Raw genomic sequence first — 18,205 nt, forward strand, 5'->3', positions numbered from 1 at the left:
TAACCTACAGAAAGGATTCTGGAATTCACTTTAAGTGAGGGGTGCCCTAGGAATTTGCTAACTTAATTATAAACTTTTGAAATAAATATATCTTACAACTTCTGTTCTTCTTACAAAATCTTAATAAACTCAATAATAGAGTTTATTATTATCTAGAGTAATAACTATAATACTAAGAAGTAGTTAATGAATATGTAGGTAATCCCATTTGAAATCCCATGTTATTTGTTTTCATGCAGATGATGTACCAGAAAAAGCTTCTTAGTTAATGTAGTCAAATTTCTCTCACATTAAACACTTTGAGAAATCATCTAGTTTACAAATATCTGAAGAAGATTCTCAGGGTATACATTAAAGCAATATGTGTGTGTGTGTGTGTGTGTGTGTGTCTAAGATAATATTTACTGCAAACAGTTAACTTAGAAAAACTTTAAAAGCTCACTTTAGGCTAGAGTTCTTGTATGTGCTAACTCTTCACTGCACTTCTACAAAGCAGCAATACTGTTGCAACCATTCACATTGCAGTACCATTAACATATACTTTTGAGTAGAAATTTCATTTACATTTTACATATTTTGAGGCAATACTGTTGTGTACAGGGTCAGGATTAATACTACTTCTCGATAAAACTGTTGTCATTAAATAATATCTCTCATTATCTCTAGTGCTGCTTTCTATCTTGATACATATTTTAATCTAATAATAATATTTTCATCCTTTTATTTCAAACCTGTGACATTATATTTGGGACTTGTTTCTTATAAACAGAATATAGACAGATATTTTAAATCTAATTCAAGAACCTGTATTAACATGTAAATTGAATCTACCTTCTTTTTTGTAATTACTTTTACATTTATACTTATTCATACCATCTTATTTTGTGTTTTCTATTAACCTTGCCTTTTTGTGCCTTTTTTGTTGTTCTTGCTGTTCCTGCTTTTCTTCATTCATGTCTTTAGTTTAAATGTTTTTCTTTGTTCATCCTTTGCCTCTATAGTAATTTGAAAGGCTATTTTCTTCTAATCATTATCCTTAACTTTTTCACATACTCGACTTAACAAATGTCTAATCGATCAATATCTCTATCTTCATCTCAAATAATAGAATTCTCTAACATAAGTCTGTTCCCTTCTATCTCTCATGTCATTTATTGTCTTGTGCTTTTTAGTTCCACCTTGTTTTTGAAGCCAAGCAACTAGTTATTATTATTGCTGTTTATATTTAAAGCTTACTTAAATTTAGCAGAGTTTACCAATTTATTTGCTCATCTCTTTCCTTCTAGATTTATTTTTGTTTGAGAGTCTTTGAGTAATTTCTTCAGACTATGAAGTGTTTTTATTTCACCCTCACTCTTAAGTAATAACTGAGTTGACATATACTGTCTCTCAGTGGGCTTGCCAGGTGGCTTCAGTGGTAAAGAATCTGCCTGCCAATGTAGGAGATGCAGACACAGGTTCTATCCCTGAGTCGGGAAGATGCCCTGGAGTGGAGTAGGAAATGACAATCCACTCCAGTATTCTTGCCTGGAAAATTCCATGGACAGAGGAGGCTGGTGGGCTACAGTCCATGGGGTCAGAAAGAGCCAGACACGACTCAGTGACATGCACACAAGCACTGTCTCTCAGTATCTCTGAAGAAATACAGTTTTTGCTAATGAGAAGTCTTCTATTTGTCTAATTTACTTCCTTTGTGGAGAATCTATTTTTTATTTTTGGTTATTTTTAAATTTTTTCCCTTTGTTGTAATAGTTTACATTTCAGTATTCTGTGTATGTTTAGATCTTTTTGTTTGCTTTGGTTTGTTTTAAAGTCAAGTTTGCTGCTGCTGCTGCTGCTAAGTCGCTTCAGTTGTGTCCGACTCTGTGAGACCCCATAGATAGCAGCCCACCAGGCTCCCCCGTCCCTGGGATTCTCCAGGCAAGAACACTGTGGTGGGTTGCCATTTCCTTCTCCAATGCATGAAAGTAAAAAGCGAAAGTGAAGTCGCTCAGTCATGCCCGACTCTTAGCGACCCCATGGACTGCAGCCTACCAGGCTCCTCCGTCCATGGGATTTTCCAGGCAAGAGTACTGGAGTGGGGTGCCATCGCCTTCTCCGAAAGTCAAGTTTTTTGAGGTATAATTCACACAAAGTAAAACTCACCCATCTAAAAACAAAAAAATATACAACAAAAACCCCAAAACTTTCTCCAAATCCAAGGTTGCAAAGATTCTCCTCTACATTTTCTTTTGGAAGTTTTTTTACTTTTAGGATTTACATTTAGGCCTATGCCTCATTTCAAGTTAGTTTTTATAAATTAGTTAGAGTATGAGGTGAGGAATATTTTTTTACATGAGGATGTTAAAGATCAGTTGTTTCAGCATCATGTTGGAAAATATGGTCATCTTAATGGATTAAAAAAAAACAAACATTTAGCAAAATTCAATACCTAGTCCTGATTAAAAACCCTCCACAAACTTGGAAGCGAAGGAATCTCCTCCACCTAATATAGGCATTCATGACAAACACACACTCAGTGCCATGCTGCTGCTGCTGCTGCTGCTAAGTCGCTTCAGCCGTGTCTGACTCTGTGTGACCCCATGGACTGCAGCCCACCAGGCTCCTCCGTCCATGGGATTTTCCAGGCAAGAACACTGGAGTGGGGTGCCATTGTCTTCTCCGACTCAGTGCCATACTTCACCGTAAAAAGACTGGATGATTTTTCAAGATCTCAAACAAGGCACAGCTGGGCACTCTCACCACTTGATTGTTCTGGAGGCCCTAAATGTTATAATAAGGCAATAAAAGGAAATGAAAGCCATCTACATTGTTCAGAAAGAAGTAAAACTGTCTATATGCAGACATGATCATCTTTGTAGAAAATTCTAAGGACTATTATACAAAGCTAACTGAATTAATTTACAAGTTTACAAGAAACAAGGTCAATAAAAAAATCAATTCTAAGGGCCAAAAATGGCATTTGGAAATTGAAATTTAAAGACAGTGTCATTTACAATAAAATACAAAATGTGAAATACTTAGGGGTAAATTTAATGAAATATATACAAGACCTATCTTCTGAAAACCATGAAGCACTGCTGAGAGAAAATGAAGATCTAAGTGGAGTGAATTACCATATTCAAGGAAAATAAGACTCAAGGTGGCATATCACTCACACTAATTATTGATTCATTGTTCAGTCAAAGATTTTAGCTGGCTTCTATTTTAAATTCTATTTAAAAAATAGAAATTGACAAGTTACTTCTAAAATGGAAATGGAAATGTAAAATGCCAAGTATAGCCAAAACAATTTTGAAAAAAGAGCTAAGTTTGAGGACTTATCCTACTTAATTTTAAGACTTATTTTAAAACTGCAATAATCAACACAATGTTGTATGACTGTAAGGAGAGACATTTAAATCAATGGGACAGAATAGAGACTATAGAAATAGACCTAAAAATATCTGGTTAGTTAATTTTTGAGGAAGGTGCTACTATAATTATAATACAACAATGGGAGGAGGAGACTTTTCCCAACAAATGTGCTGAAACTTTAAATACCCATATGCCTCTCCATCCCTCCTCCAAAAGAACATTAACCTTTACATCACAGCATACACAAAAATTTGAAATAGTTAAAAGTTGCAAATAGAAGAGCTAAATTATAAAAGTTCTAGAAGTAAACATAGGGAAAATCTTGTGACCTCAAGTTTGGCAAAGATTTCTTAAGATACAAAAAGCATGAGTTAAAAAAGGAAAAATTATAAATTGGATTTCCTCAAAACTCAGAAGTTTTGCTTTTCAGAATGAAGAGACTAGGAAAGATTGAGAGAAAATATTTATAAAACATTAATAAGCAACTTGTATCCAATATCCAATTAAAAATAAAATTTAAAAAGGACTGTATCCAGAATATGCAAATAATTGTTACAATGATATGAAAAACTATTTTAAATGAGCAAAAAAAAAATTGAACATACGTGTAAACTAAGAAGATATATAAATGGCAACTAAGCCCACAAAAAAATGCTCAAAATAATTAGTCATTATGGAAATGCAAATTGAACCACAAAATTATTAGATACTATTCAAACCTACCAAAATGGCTAAAACTAAAAATACTGACAATACCAGGTATTGACAAGGATGTAGAGCAGTGGGAACCCTCATACATTGCTCGTAGGAGTATAAAATGGGACAGCCATCTTGGAAAACCATTTGACTGTTTCTTACAGAATCAAACATAATTTACCATTTGACCCAGAAATTCCATTCCTAGGTGTTTACCCAAAATATACATTCACATGAAGACTTGTACTTAAATATTCGTAGCAACTGTATTCATAATAGCCAGGAAAGAGAAATAAACATCTACCAAATGGAGAATGGCAAATAAATCATGGTGTATTTATACAATGGAGTATCATTAAGCAATAAAATAAATGAAATATTGATATCCATAACAATGTATATGAGCTTCAAAAACCTTATGCTAAATGATAGAAGCCAGAAACAGAGAAGGCAATGGCAACCCACTCCAGTATTCTTGCCTGGAAAATCCCATGGACAGAGGAGCCTGGTAGGCTGCAGTCCATGGGGTCGCTAAGAGTAGGACACAACTGGGTGACTTCACTTTCACTTTTCACTTTCATGCATTGGAGAAGGAAATGGCAACCCACTCCAGTGTTCTTGCTTGGAGAATCCCAGGGACAGAGGAGCCTGGTGGGAGGCCATCTATGGGGTCGCACAGAGTCGGACACAACTGAAGTGACTTAGCAGCAGCAGCAGCAGCAGCAGCAGCAGCTTTTCTAACCCTATAATAAACAATGTAAAAACCTTTGCTTTTAGAGGAAGGAAAGAAATTGAGTAAGGGATGCTGCCTGGGGAGAGGAAGACAGCAGTAGAGATCTGCCTTGGACCAGAGGAAACCTGTAAACAGGAAATACTCATGCAATGAAAATAGAAATCTGTGAAATTTCTAAATATGGGAGAAGGAACTTGCTTGCTTTACTTACTATCTGAAAAGTTGGCTCTTCCCACAGGGCTTCCATGGTTGTCTAGTGGTTAAGAATCTGCCTGCCACTGCAAGGTACACAGGTTTGATTCCTGGTCCAGGAAGATCCCACATACCACAGAGCAACTAAGCCCCGCAAGCCACAACTACTGAGCCCATATACCACGCCTACTAAAACCCATGCACCTAGAGCCCACGCTCTGCAACAAAAGAAGCCGCTGCAATGAGAAGCCTGTGCACCCAAACGAGAGAACAGACCCTGCTCTCTGCAACTAGAGAAAGCCCACATACAGCAACAAAGACCCAGTGCAGCCAAAAATAAATACCAATAAAATCTAGGGGAAAAAAAAGTTGGCTCTTCCATGACTCAGAGTTGACACATATTCTTTCTAAGGACTTTTAAAATTTTTAGTTGCTCCCTTTCTGCTTCTCCAGTACCCAATATCCTACACAGTCTTTCTTATCTTAGATTTAAACATCTCACAGTGGGATTTGAAGATTAGATTTACCAGGACTCTCACACCAAATCCTAAGGAGAGCTCTGGGACAAAATCATGCTAAAGAGGACCCAGGTCGCCTTTTCCAGACCATAGATTCCTGAAATAATTTGGTCCAGTCCCAGGCTGACCTCTGTTTATTTTTTCCCCTATAAAAATAATCCAAGGTATACTGTATATGAAAGCAGAGGAACCAGGCAGAGATGGGAGGAGGCTGCCATTTATTGAGGACTATATGCTGAATCTGGGCAGAGACTTTACATACACTGTCCCATTTTATCTTCGCAATAACTCTTAAATCATCTTTCAGTTAAGGAAACAGCCACTTAGAGGCTGAATGTCTTGCCCAGGGTTATATAGGAGGAGGGGAGGAATGAGATAAGCCCACACTGAGGAACTTCCAAGTAGTCGATCCATTAGCCCATGCTGTCATACCTGGTAGACTAAGTAAAAGACACTCATCCCAGTCTTAGATGGAATAACAGAAGAAGGGGGAGGACAGAGAGGAGAAGAAGAAGGGAGAGACCTGGGCTGTGGCAGATCGGAGGCAATGACAGTCCCATATTTCATGAACACCTTTGCTAAGGAAACAGACCCATGCAGACGCACAGATTCTCCTGACTGTGACACGGGGAAGAGAACAGGTGTAAACGACAGAAGATGTATGCAAGGCAATGGTCTGATTAGATAGGACAGACAAATGTTGGAATGTTATGAATGTGCTTTCTGGTATCATGTTTTTTTAATTCAAGCAAAGATAATAGAATTTGAAAACCATGGACATTTTCATAGCAAGAGTGAGGAATGGCCTACAATGTGAAGATTTTAGGTTGTATGCACATGTGTAAGAATCTCTGTTTAACAGACCTTCTGGGAGACTGGCAGAAGATGGCAGAAGATGTCAGAAATGCCCAGAAATACTTGGGCATTTCATACCTCCCACAGGCTTTGATACTCAGTCTCTGCTTAATAGTAAATTATTTGGAAACTATTAGGGAGATCAATAGGACCTCTCAGGCACTCTGAATTTCTGAAGCCTGACCGGACTTGTAGATTGATTGTAAATTATTGCAGATGTAAGATCCAGCATTTCTTGTCATACTTCGTATATGTGAAGGCATTCCTTTGCTTTGTAACTATAACAACAGGTTCTATAGCCCATGGTTTTACACAGATCAGTCTTAAGGCCTTTAGGACTGACAATCACTGTTCTACAAGCATTAATTTGTTTCTGATTTATACTCTGCTGGCCTGCTCTTTCCCAAAGGCATCCTAGCCTTACATCTTTGTGGCTATAGAAGTTGAATTCCATCAGCCTGCCTGTGTTCTTGACCCTGCTTTCCACTACTGGAGGCCTAGGGGCAAGAGCTTTGCTAGGACCATGGCAAGTGTCCCACAGAGCAAAATGCAAAAGGGTAAGGGATTTAGAGCAGTAAACATGGGTTTGAATAAATACTGTCGTTTATTGCTGTCTGATCTTAGTCACATCATTTATATTCTCTGACCTTCAATTCCCTCACCTATGAAATGAAGATAATTATTCTTATGGAACATGGCTGTTGTAAGGATTAAGTAAAACAATATGAGGGAAAGTTTCGTTTAAATAGTAAGGGACTATATAAATGTTCTTATAATTAGGTGCACAGGTAAGTGACCACTGGGCAAGAGTAGCTGCATGCTAATGGGGGCAATCAGGAGGATATGTTAGAGACAAAAATCATGTCAGTTTCACATCTATGTAGAAGAACTGTTTCTATGACAGTTTTTCTACATAGATGGTACTCACCATCACAACCCAATATGTTATACCCACTCAGAAATGAGTAACATAGAGCTCCTTTTAGCAGTGCAGATTTCTAAGAAGAAAGCAGGAAGCTTTAAAGAAAGGATAGCTTTTCTTATATCCGTGTTTGGGGGGGCGGTGTTCAGGAGGAAGTGATAGAACTATGAAATGAGTTGGGAGTGGGGCTAGAGCTCTCTCAGCATCTTTCCATCCCAGAGAAGGGAGCTCATCCTGTAAGAGTCCTGGGTTCTCTATGATCATGGGCAGTTAACAGTTCCTCACTGGTCGTGGTGGTTGTTTAGACACTGAATCAAGTACGACTTTTGCAACCCCATGGACTGTAGCTCGCCAGGTTCCTCTGTCCATGGGATTTCCCAGGCAAGAATCCTGGAGTAAGTTGCCATTTCCTTCTCCAGGGGATCTTCCAGACCCAGATATCAAACCCATGTTTCCTGCATTGACCGGCAGATTCTTTACCACTGAGCTATCTGGGAAGCCCTCCTCATTGATTACACATGCATATATTATCATTTAAGACAACTCTCTAATACTGTGAACATTTACTTTAAAGTTTAGATATGCACTTGGAGCTTCCTCTCAAGAGTTTTAAGTGTATGAAATGTTTTTAATTAAAGGATGTCCAAGCAACATTGTTAGTTTAACACTTTGATTATGAACCAGATTTTATCTACTGACTGCTGCTGCTGCTGCTGCTGTGAAGTCGCTTCAGTCGTGTCCAACTCTTAGCAGCCCCATGGACTGCAGCCTACCAGGTTCCTCTGACCATGGGATTTTCCAGGCAAGCGTACTGGAGTGGGGTGCCATTGCCTTCTCTGCTACTGACTGCAGTGGTTTTATTTATTTTTTTCTGTACAAGAATGGCTTTTTGTGGGTTTTTTTTCAAGATTCTTTTTTGAGTGACTCTTTTTCTGTCTCATTTTTTTTTTTTTTTAGGAACAGAAAGAAGCTGTGGTTTGATTTGTTGGGTCTTTGAATGACAAAGCTTTTCTATTCCCTCTTCTTAAAAACATGACATGAAATCTGTATCTATACGTTATTAATAAAAAAAGTTTCAAGTATAATCTTGTCTTTGCATGGTACTAAAGGATATTATATAATTGTACATAGAATAAAGTACCTAGACATGAATAAGTTCAATAATTGTATCTGTATTTAAAACTGCCAATGTCTTAATATCTGATAATGATCTTGTTGTTATTGTTGAGTAAATTGGATCCGAGGTGACTGCAGGCTGCGTGTTGCGTTGGCTGCCCAGTATTCTGAGCTTGTCACACTGTGGACCAGAGGCCTCTCAGAAAGAAAAGCCTTCAGTGTAGACTTTAATGTTACCTTCAAAAGAGCATACACGTGTAATCACAGAGATACACTGACAGGATTGAGAGGCACTTGCCCTACAACTTTAAATATACCACAGTTTTTTAACCTCATTTTGACATTTCTATGTTTTTTAATAAATATAGGAAACTGAAACAACAAAAAATTAGGTGTCCCAGACTTTTCCCGTCCGCCAAGGGGTCTAGCTCTGAATTACTATAGAAATGTTTATGTAACTAACCTTTTATAGCAGTGGGTGATGAGGAAAGGAGCATGTGATTATGTTTCCAGGGCAATTAAAAATGCTAAATTATGAAAAATAATGCCCAGGTTCTGTGTGGGGCAAAGAAATACTAGTTTGACTTTACAGTACACCTCACTATTCTAAGATAAGCAAAATGTGTGCCCGTTAGTGACTAGTGATATCAAAAGGCAATACGGTGGTTTCCTGCTACATCTACTTTGAAACAAGCGTTGCCATTTTACCTTCAAAGTCATATCATTTGTGTATCCTGCCCATTCTCTGGTGTGCAGGGTTTTCAGTTTTTTGCATGTGTTTCTTGTAAATGTCAAGACAAATTTCCTGAACAGTGCAAAATCAAGACAAAATGATCACCTCTTTAGTTTTAGGGAAGAGGAAGTAGTGGTGTAACTTACAAAACAAGGCATGCCCTGCAATGTGTATTGCTTAATTATTCTCTGGGAAGCTTCCTATTTTGGCTCTGTCTTTTAGCCCCGAGGTGAAGTGTGAATAATAGAGGAGTTGAGTGTTCTTCTGCAATGGGACTAAAGCTTTTTCTTTTCTTCTTTCCTCCTTTAGCGGCCTTTTGTTTTTCTGTGTCAAAGCTCAGTACGTGTCCTTTCCCTTCATAGAGCCACAGCCTTTCTCCTCTGGACTCCTACAGTGTAGCATGGTGCTGCCTTGGTACTGCTCTCAGTACCTCACCTTCCAGTCAGGGCTGCTTCCCTGCAGACCTTTCCCTGCGAATGGCACTCACTGGGAACATGTAGTTGCCCCATAACCCTGCTTCTGCATCCATGCTTTCACAGCATCTCCTTCAGTTACTCATAATTTTTATATTTATCTCTGTGATTCTGTGATTAATTGCCATCTTGCTCACCAGTCTGTGAACCTCCCTGAGGTCAGGGACTTGTCTGGTTTTGCTCACTATGGCATCCATCTGCTACCCATAGCACAGGGACTGGCTCAAAGCCTCTAAATTGTCTCCTTGCCTCCAAATTCACACCCTTTCCAGACCATTCTTCTCACTGCCAGCAACATCTTTACAAATTCAGATAACACTTCTCTGCAAAAAATGTAATGGCTCCCAATACATACAGATTAAAATCTAAATTCTAGGATACAAGTTTCTTTTTAAGCCTTATCTACATTTCTAAGAAAACTGCTTTTTATTTAGGTTTATTTTATCTTCATGGACTACACTAAAGTCTATGATTGTGTGGATTACAACAAACTGTGGAAAATTCTTAAATAGATGGGAATACTAGACCATCTTACCTGCCTCGTGAGAAATCTGTATGCAGATCAAGAAGGAACAGTTAGAACTGGACATGGAATAACAGACTGGTTCCAAATAGGAAAAGGAGTACGTCAAGGCTGTATATTGTCACCCTGCTTATTTAACTTATATGCAGAGTACATCATGTGAAATGTTGGACTGGATGAATCACAAGCTAGAATCAAGATTGCCAGGAGAAATAGCAATAACCTCAGATATACAGCTGACACCACACTTATGGCAGAAAGCAAAGAGGAACTAAAGAGTCTCTTGATGAAAGTGAAACAGGAGTTGAAAAAGTTGGCTTAAAATTCAACATTCAAAAAATGAAGATCATGGCATCTGATCCCATCACTTCATGGCAAATAGATGGGGAAACAATGCAAACAGTGGCAGACTTTATTTTTGGGGGCTCCAAAATCACTGCAGATGGTCATTGCAGCCATGAAATTAAAAGACACTTGCTCCTTGAAAGAAAAGCTACAACAAACCTAGACAGCATATTAAAAAGCAGAGACATTACTTTACTGACAAAGGTCCATATAGTCAAAGCTATGGTTTTTCCAGTAGTCATGTATGCACGTGAGAGTTGAACCATAAAGAAAGCTGAGTGCCAAAGAACTGATGCTTTCAAACTATGGTGCTGGAGGAGACTCTTGAGAGTCCCTTGGATGGCAAGGAGATCAAGTCAGTCAATCCTAAAGGAAATCAGTCTTGAATATTCATTGTAAGGACTGATGTTGAAGCTGAAGCTCCAATACTTTGGCCACCTGATGTGAGGAACTGACTCACTGGAAAATACCCTGATGCTGGGCAAGATTGAAAGCAGGAGGAGACGGGGATGACAGAGGCTGAGATGGTTGGATGTATCACCAACTCGATGGACATGAGTCTAAGCAAGCTCCGGGATTTGGTGATGGACAGTGAAGCCTGGCATGTTGCAGTCCATGGGGTCGCAGAGAATCAGACACGACTGAGCAATTGAACTGACTGATTGTACCTTATCTTGTATGACATAGAAATTATTTCCCTGCATTCATCCCTCTTTAGATTGTAAATCGCTTGCACCTTTGTAGACTCTTGATTTTCATAAAATGACTCAATAAATGTTTGCGTAATTGATTTAGGTATTATGGAGATATATGGCTCTAGAATCACTATGCTTGATAGCTATGTAGTTCTTACACCAGGCATTTAGACGTTTTTATAAATATTCTCTTGTTTATATCATTGTGGCCTATGAGTATATATTGTTGTTTTATTTATGGCTCTTAATTCATATTGACTGCAGCATGATAATATTAGTACAATGGGCTTTGCTATATTAACTGATCCTTGAATTTTTTTTGTCTGTTAAACTTTGGTATCTACTTAAAGCCTTTCAGTCTCTATATTTAACTAGATTTATTAGTGTTTTATATTTAATTCACATGAGACTTTTGCACTTGCCTCTATTGTGTTTTTTACTTTCTTACTCTCTCTTTCTTTTCTAACGGTTGAAGTTTGTCTGATAATGTCTGTCAGAATTCCATTAGTGTCCTTTAGTTGCTTTCCTAAGGAGAAGGCAATGGCACCCCACTCAAGCACTCTTGCCTGGCAAATCCCATGGACGGAGGAGCCTGGAAGGCTGCAGTCCATGGGGTTGCTGAGGGTCGGACACGACTGAGAGACTTCGCTTTTACTTTTCACTTTCATGCATTGGAGAAGGAAATGGCAACCCACTCCAGTGTTTTTGCCTGGAGAATCCCAAGGATGGGGGAGCCTGGTGGGCTGCCGTCTATGGGGTCCCACAGAGTCGGACACGACTAAAGCGACTTAGCAGCAGCAGCAGTAGCAGTTGCTTTCCTATGTAAAATGTCTTACCTGCCGTAAAATATTTAGAATGTTTTCAAGATAGTAGAGCCTGAAAACATCAACAGACTCAGGAATTTGTGCAAATTCAGCATGACATCTTCTTTCGTTGCCCAGGTAAGCTATACCATATTTAAAGGTGCCATGCTCTGAGAAGATAGCCCGAGCTTCTGTTTTCAGGTTAATGCCATCTGGATTATAAAGATTCCAAGAGCCTTGAAAATATACTTTTAAATAAATTGGTGTACTTTACTTTGCAAAACTGTAATAGCAGAAAACTGGAAACATTCCATATATTTATAAATAAGGGATTATTTGAATAGCTTGTGGCATACCTATGCAAAGGGGTGCCTTGCACCTGTGAAATGAAATGAGAACTATCTCTACAAATATACAGAGATATTTAGGGAGTTCTTCAGTATATATTATTAAGTCTAGCTGTCTAGGTTTTGCTTCAAAATAATATGAGAGTGGAGAGGGAAAATGAAAGGGTTTAGATAAAACAAAATTACTCGAATTGTTATTTGTTGAAGTTACTATGGTTATGTTGATATATTTCTTAAAGAAAAGGCTAAAAGAAAAAACTGAAAATAACAGTTATGACCTGATGTTCTGAAGAAAATGTTTTGCTGGGAAAGCCCTAAATATTTTTCATCCATGAAATGATTGAACGTACATATTTTAGCTTATTAACACAAATATCTAAACACTCCAGTGTTCTTGCCTGGAGAATCCCAAGGACGGGGGAGCCTGGTGGGCTGCCACCTCTGGGGTCGCACAGAGTCGGACACAACTGAAGCGACTTAGCAGCAGCAGCAGCAGCAGATCTGTCATCAAGCCATTTCCAGTTCCCTGAAGACTTAAACAATAAACTGATTAAGGTTGTGATACCTTAATAATAACAGGTACTATTTTTTTAAAAAACTGTATTATGACATTAAAAATGTGTGTGTTAAAGGAGGGGCAGTCCAAACAATCTCAATTACTATTAATATCACATAAAGAAAAACAACCAGACATTCGGTGCTTCATGATGGAAGTGCATGCTACAACTGTGAAGGGTTTTTGTAGCAAGAGGAGGAAGGCAAGTGCATGTGCAATTTATGGCTGTGGCAGAAAAGTGGAGATGGTACAGTGGAAGCTACAAGTCCAGAGGCATTATCACATCGAATATGCATTTTCTTTATGAAACAGAAAAATTAGTTACTATCACTTCCATTTTAGAGAGGAGAAAACAATCAATCAGTGATATGCCTGTGACCACTTTAATAAATTCAGGAATCAGAGCCCGCCGTGCCATCTAGATTCATATTTTAGAACATATTTTCCATATTAAAAGAAGGAGGAGCCGTATCATCAGAGTAGGGATAACATAGACATAATAGGCAATACGCACTCAACAAAACCTTAAAATTACATAGGCAGAATACTCTTTGACATAAAGCAGCAATATATTTTTGGATCCTCTCCTAAAGTAAAGGAAATAAAGGCAAATATAAACAAATGGAACCTAATTAAACCTAAAGCTTTTGTGCAGCAAAGAAAACCATCAACAAAATAAAAAGACAGTCTACTGTATGGGAGAAAATATTTCCAAGTGATATGACCAATAAGGGATTAATATCCAACATATATAAATATCTCATACAACTCAACATCAAATAAAACAATCAATCAAAAAATGGGCAGAAGACCTGAAAACACATTTTACCAAAGAGGAAATGCAGATGGCCACCCAAAATGCACATGAAAAGATGCTCAACATTGCTAATCATCAGGGAAATGCAAATCAAAACTACAATGAGATATCACCTCACTTGTCCGAATGGCTAACATCAAAAAGACCACAAGTAACATAATCTGCCATTGATGTGGAAAAAAGGGGAACCCTCCTACACTGTTGACGGGAATGTAAATTGGTACAGTCACTGTGGAGAACAGAATGGGGGCTTCCTCAAAAAACTAAAAATAGAACTACCATGTGACCCAGCAATTCCATTCCTTGGTAAATATCTGAAAAAACACTAATTCAAAAAAATACATGGACCTCAGTGTTCACTGCAGCACTACTTACAACAGCCAAGATATGGAAACAACCTAAATGTCCATCAACAGATGAATGGATGAAGAAGATGCAGAATACTACTCAATGGAATACTACTCAGTCATAAAAAAGAATGAAATTTTGCCATTTGCAGCAACATGGATGGACTTGGAGGGCATTACACTAAGTGAAATAAGTCAAACAAAAAAGATAAATACCGTATGATATCGCTTATATGTGGAATCTAAAAATTGGAACAAACTAGTGAATATAATATAAAAGAAACAGACTCATAAATATATAGACAAACAAGTGATTACCAGCAGGGAGGTACAAACTGTTGGGTGTAACATAGGCTCAAAGATGTATCATACAACATGAGGAATATAACCAGTATTTTGTAATAAGTGAAAATGGAGAGTAACTTTTAAAAATTGCATAAAAATTAAAAAAAATTAAAGCAAAAAGAAATTATGACAGTTGAAGTGATCCTGTCTAGTAAGAGAAGAAAGCAGGTATGCTCATCTGTCGAGTGAAAATTCACATATGCGGAGATCAAAAGAGCAGATTAGATTGGCATTCTTCTATGCAATGGAGGCCTCTTACCAGCTCTCAGAGGAGCGGCCATCCCAATGCCACCAAAGTGAACCAATAGAAACCTTGCTAGCCAACATAGGGGTCATTTTAGAAAGGACTCTAGGTCCACTTGACTACTTGAGGAAATCAATGGTCAATAATCAGGGCTGGTTTCAAGGATGTGTGACCTGTGCGGTGATAAAATGACCCACTTTTGGAGGGGCCAGTACTTGGCTTAACGTTCTGGTGTCACCAGCTTGAAATACCAGCTTATGTTTTGTAAGTGGAGTCCGATGGAAGAGCTGAGTATATGCACACAAGCACAGAGACCGGCCTGCGTCAGGGTGCACAAGCACACAGGCCTGTGCAGTGGCAGCAGCAGGCAGTGTGGGTATCGGGCAATTAGCCCGGAGGCCTTGTGCACACGTGCATGCCCAAGGCAGAGTGGGGCGCCACAGGCTGTTGTTTTTTATGTTTCCAGAAGTAATTTGAATTAACTTTGTGCTATATTTTAAGGATAAAGGTTCTGTTTATTAATCCAATCAATGAAAAGTAATTGAGTGCCTACTACAATACTCAGTGAACAAAATTAGGTTTATTTTCTGCCTTCATGGAACCTAAATTCTAGTTACTAATTATTTTTTCCAGTTAGTGAAATAATCTACTCTTTAAAATCGGAAGTATTGCTTTGAGTGTATCAATGGAGAGCATCTTTGCAACAAAGCAGCCTTTTATAGTAATGTGATTGCAGCTAAGTTTCCTGACCTAGAATTTCATTGAACAGATTACTCTAATTGCTTTTATTATCCTATCCTCCATTAATTTTACTTTATAACTGAAGATATCCATAAATAGCTAAATATGGAATGATTTTATTTTAGAATTGTGAAAAATGGAAGACAGTACCACAGACACAGACCAAGAAGAGGAAGAGGAGAAAGGTGGAAAGGCGCAAGAGGACCCCATTTATGCCACTGCACCCACAATTAACATCCAAGATGAGCGATTTGTTGATTTATCTACAACTCCAGCTTTCATTTGTCTGCATGAGGTACATATATATTTATTTATTACTCCCTTTATAAATTACTACAATGAGACTTGCCTCCTTACCTACTTAGAAATTCAGATGAAGTTAATATCATCATCAAAATAATTTATCATATGTAATCTGTATGTGATACATACTGTTTCAAGCTCTTTAAAGTAGTCCCCACCTTCTCTTCTGAAAGCCTATCACATAATCCTGGACTAATGCAGTAGTGTAGGCTCGGATACTTTGAAGGCATAATAAATCTTTACATACATGCAACTACTTAAGTACATTCTGTCGGTAAATTAATTAAGAGAGATTTCTTTCATTATTGGATAGACTACTTCAATAAAATGAAGATAAAAGGTTTTATCTTATAATGATAGACAGAATATACATTTAGTTAACTAAATGTAGTTACTTCAGAAGGGCACTGAAATATACTGTTTTCTATTAGCAGAGAAGCAAAACAGGAAATATGATTTTTGTTACATTTTTTTCTGATTTTTTTAAAAAATAAGATGAACATTTAGGAAATACCCCAAAATGAGGAGACTGTTTTCTTTAATAGTAACTGACCACATAGCAACTTGTCAATTTTGAGAGCTGTACTTGAGAAAAGAGCTTAGAGGGCATATGAATTCTGGACTCCTAAATTTACATGAATGTAACTGAATAAAACATCTAAGAAATTTGATAGTAATATTAAGCTAAAAAAATCTTTGGGTAAAATCAGAGTTTACTTAAAACCAGAAGCAAAAGTAAATCCCCACCCAAATATTTTGTTGGTGTAAATGTTTTGAATATTGTTGAAATTTTGTTTTACATATACATAGAAACGACATATCAGGAACACCTGATGTCAGTTTGTTCCATTACTCATGTTTTCAGCTTTTATCACTTGGTTAAGGTGGTGACTTCTAGCTTTCTTTTCTATAAAGTTATGTTTTTCTTCTCGAAATTAATAAGGCCCTATGGGGAGATAATCTGAGGCTATTTACGTATCCTCTTTGTTGTCATTCAGTCACTAAGTCGTGTCCAACTCTTTGCAACCCCATGGACTGCAGCACACCAGGCTTCCCTGCCCTTCACTATCTCCTGGAGTTTGTTCAAATTCATGTCCATTGAGTTGGTAATACTATCCAACCATCTCATCCTCCGCTGCCCTTTTCTCCTTTTGCCTTCAATCATTCCCAGCATCAGGGTCTTTTCCAGTGAGTTGGCTCTTCCCATCAGGTGGCCAAAGTATTAGAACTTCAACATCAGTCCTTCCAATGAATATTCAGGACTGAGATCGAATGGTTTGATCTCTCTGTAGTCCAAGAGACTCTCAAGAGTCTTCTCTAGCATCATAATTCGAAAGCATCAATTCTTTGGCACTCAGCTTTCTTTATGGTCCAACTCTTACATCCATACATGACTACTGGAAAAACCATAGTTTTGACTGTATGAACGTCTGTCAGCAAAGTGTTATCTCTGCCTTTTAATCTGCTGTTCTTCCAAGGGGCAGGCACACTTAATTTCATGGCTGAGTCACTGTCTGCAGTGATTTTGGAGCCCAAGATAAGAAAACCTGTCACTGTTTTGATTTTTCCCCATCTATTTGCCATGAAGTGATGGGACCAGATGCTATGATCTTTATTTTTTAAATGTCAAGTTTTAAGCCAGCCATTTCACTCTCTTCTTTCACTTTCATCAAGAGGCTCCTTAGTTCCTTTTCACTTTCTGCCATTAGAGTGATATCATCTGCCTATCTAAGGTTGTTGATATTTCTCCTGGCAATCTTGATTGCAGCTTGTGATTCTTTCAGCCCAACATTTCACATAATGTACTCTGCATATAAGTTAAATAAGCAGAGTGACCATATACAGACTTGTTGTACTCCTTTCTCAATTTGGAATCAGTCAGTTAGTCGTTCCATGTCTGGTTCTAATTGTTGCTTCTTAACCTGCATACAGGTTTCTCAGGAGACGGGTCTGGTATTCCCATCCCTTTCAGAATTTCCCACCATTTGTTGTGATCCTCACAGTCAAAGGCTTTAGCATAGTCAAAGAAGCAGATTTTTTTTCTGGAATTTCCTTGCTTTTCCTATGACCCAGCAGATGTTTGCAATTTGATCTCTGGTTATTCTGCCCTTTCTAAACCCAGTCTGTACATCTGGAAGTTTTCAGTTAACATACTGCTGAAGCCTAGTTAGAAGGATTTTGAGCTTTACTTTGCTAGCATGTGAAATGAGTACAACTGTATGCTAGTTTGAACATTCTTTGGTATTACCCTCTTTGGGATTGGAATGAAAAGTGATCTTTTCCAGTCCTGTGGTCACTGCAGAGTTTTCCAAATTTACTGACATACTGAGTACAGCACTTCAACAGTGTCATCTTTTAGGATTTGAAGAAGCTTAGCTGGGATTACATCGCCTCCATTTAAGTATCCTGCTCTGCTAAAATTTTCACCTACTAGTTTTACATCTCTGATGATTCTTCCCCAAATTAATTATTACTATGATGGCTGCAAAATGGCAAGTTTCTTATTCCATCATTTCTTCTACAATTATTAGTCGGCATCCTACT

The 18,205-nt window shown here is 37.9% G+C and overlaps 1 protein-coding gene across 1 annotated transcript in view; it reads left to right on the plus strand.

The window, feature by feature from the left end:
- CCDC146 (coiled-coil domain containing 146) overlaps positions 1 to 18,205 on the plus strand; it is a 139,275-nt gene that overhangs the window by 6,074 nt on the left and 114,996 nt on the right. The window contains exon 2 of the mRNA XM_005895256.2: positions 15,484 to 15,653. Within this exon, the coding sequence (XP_005895318.1) occupies positions 15,495 to 15,653 (159 nt within the window). The 5' untranslated portion in view covers positions 15,484 to 15,494. The remainder of the gene's footprint in view (positions 1 to 15,483; positions 15,654 to 18,205) is intronic.

This window comes from Bos mutus, chromosome 4, assembly GCF_027580195.1.
Source record: "Bos mutus isolate GX-2022 chromosome 4, NWIPB_WYAK_1.1, whole genome shotgun sequence".
Lineage (NCBI taxonomy): Eukaryota > Metazoa > Chordata > Mammalia > Artiodactyla > Bovidae > Bos > Bos mutus.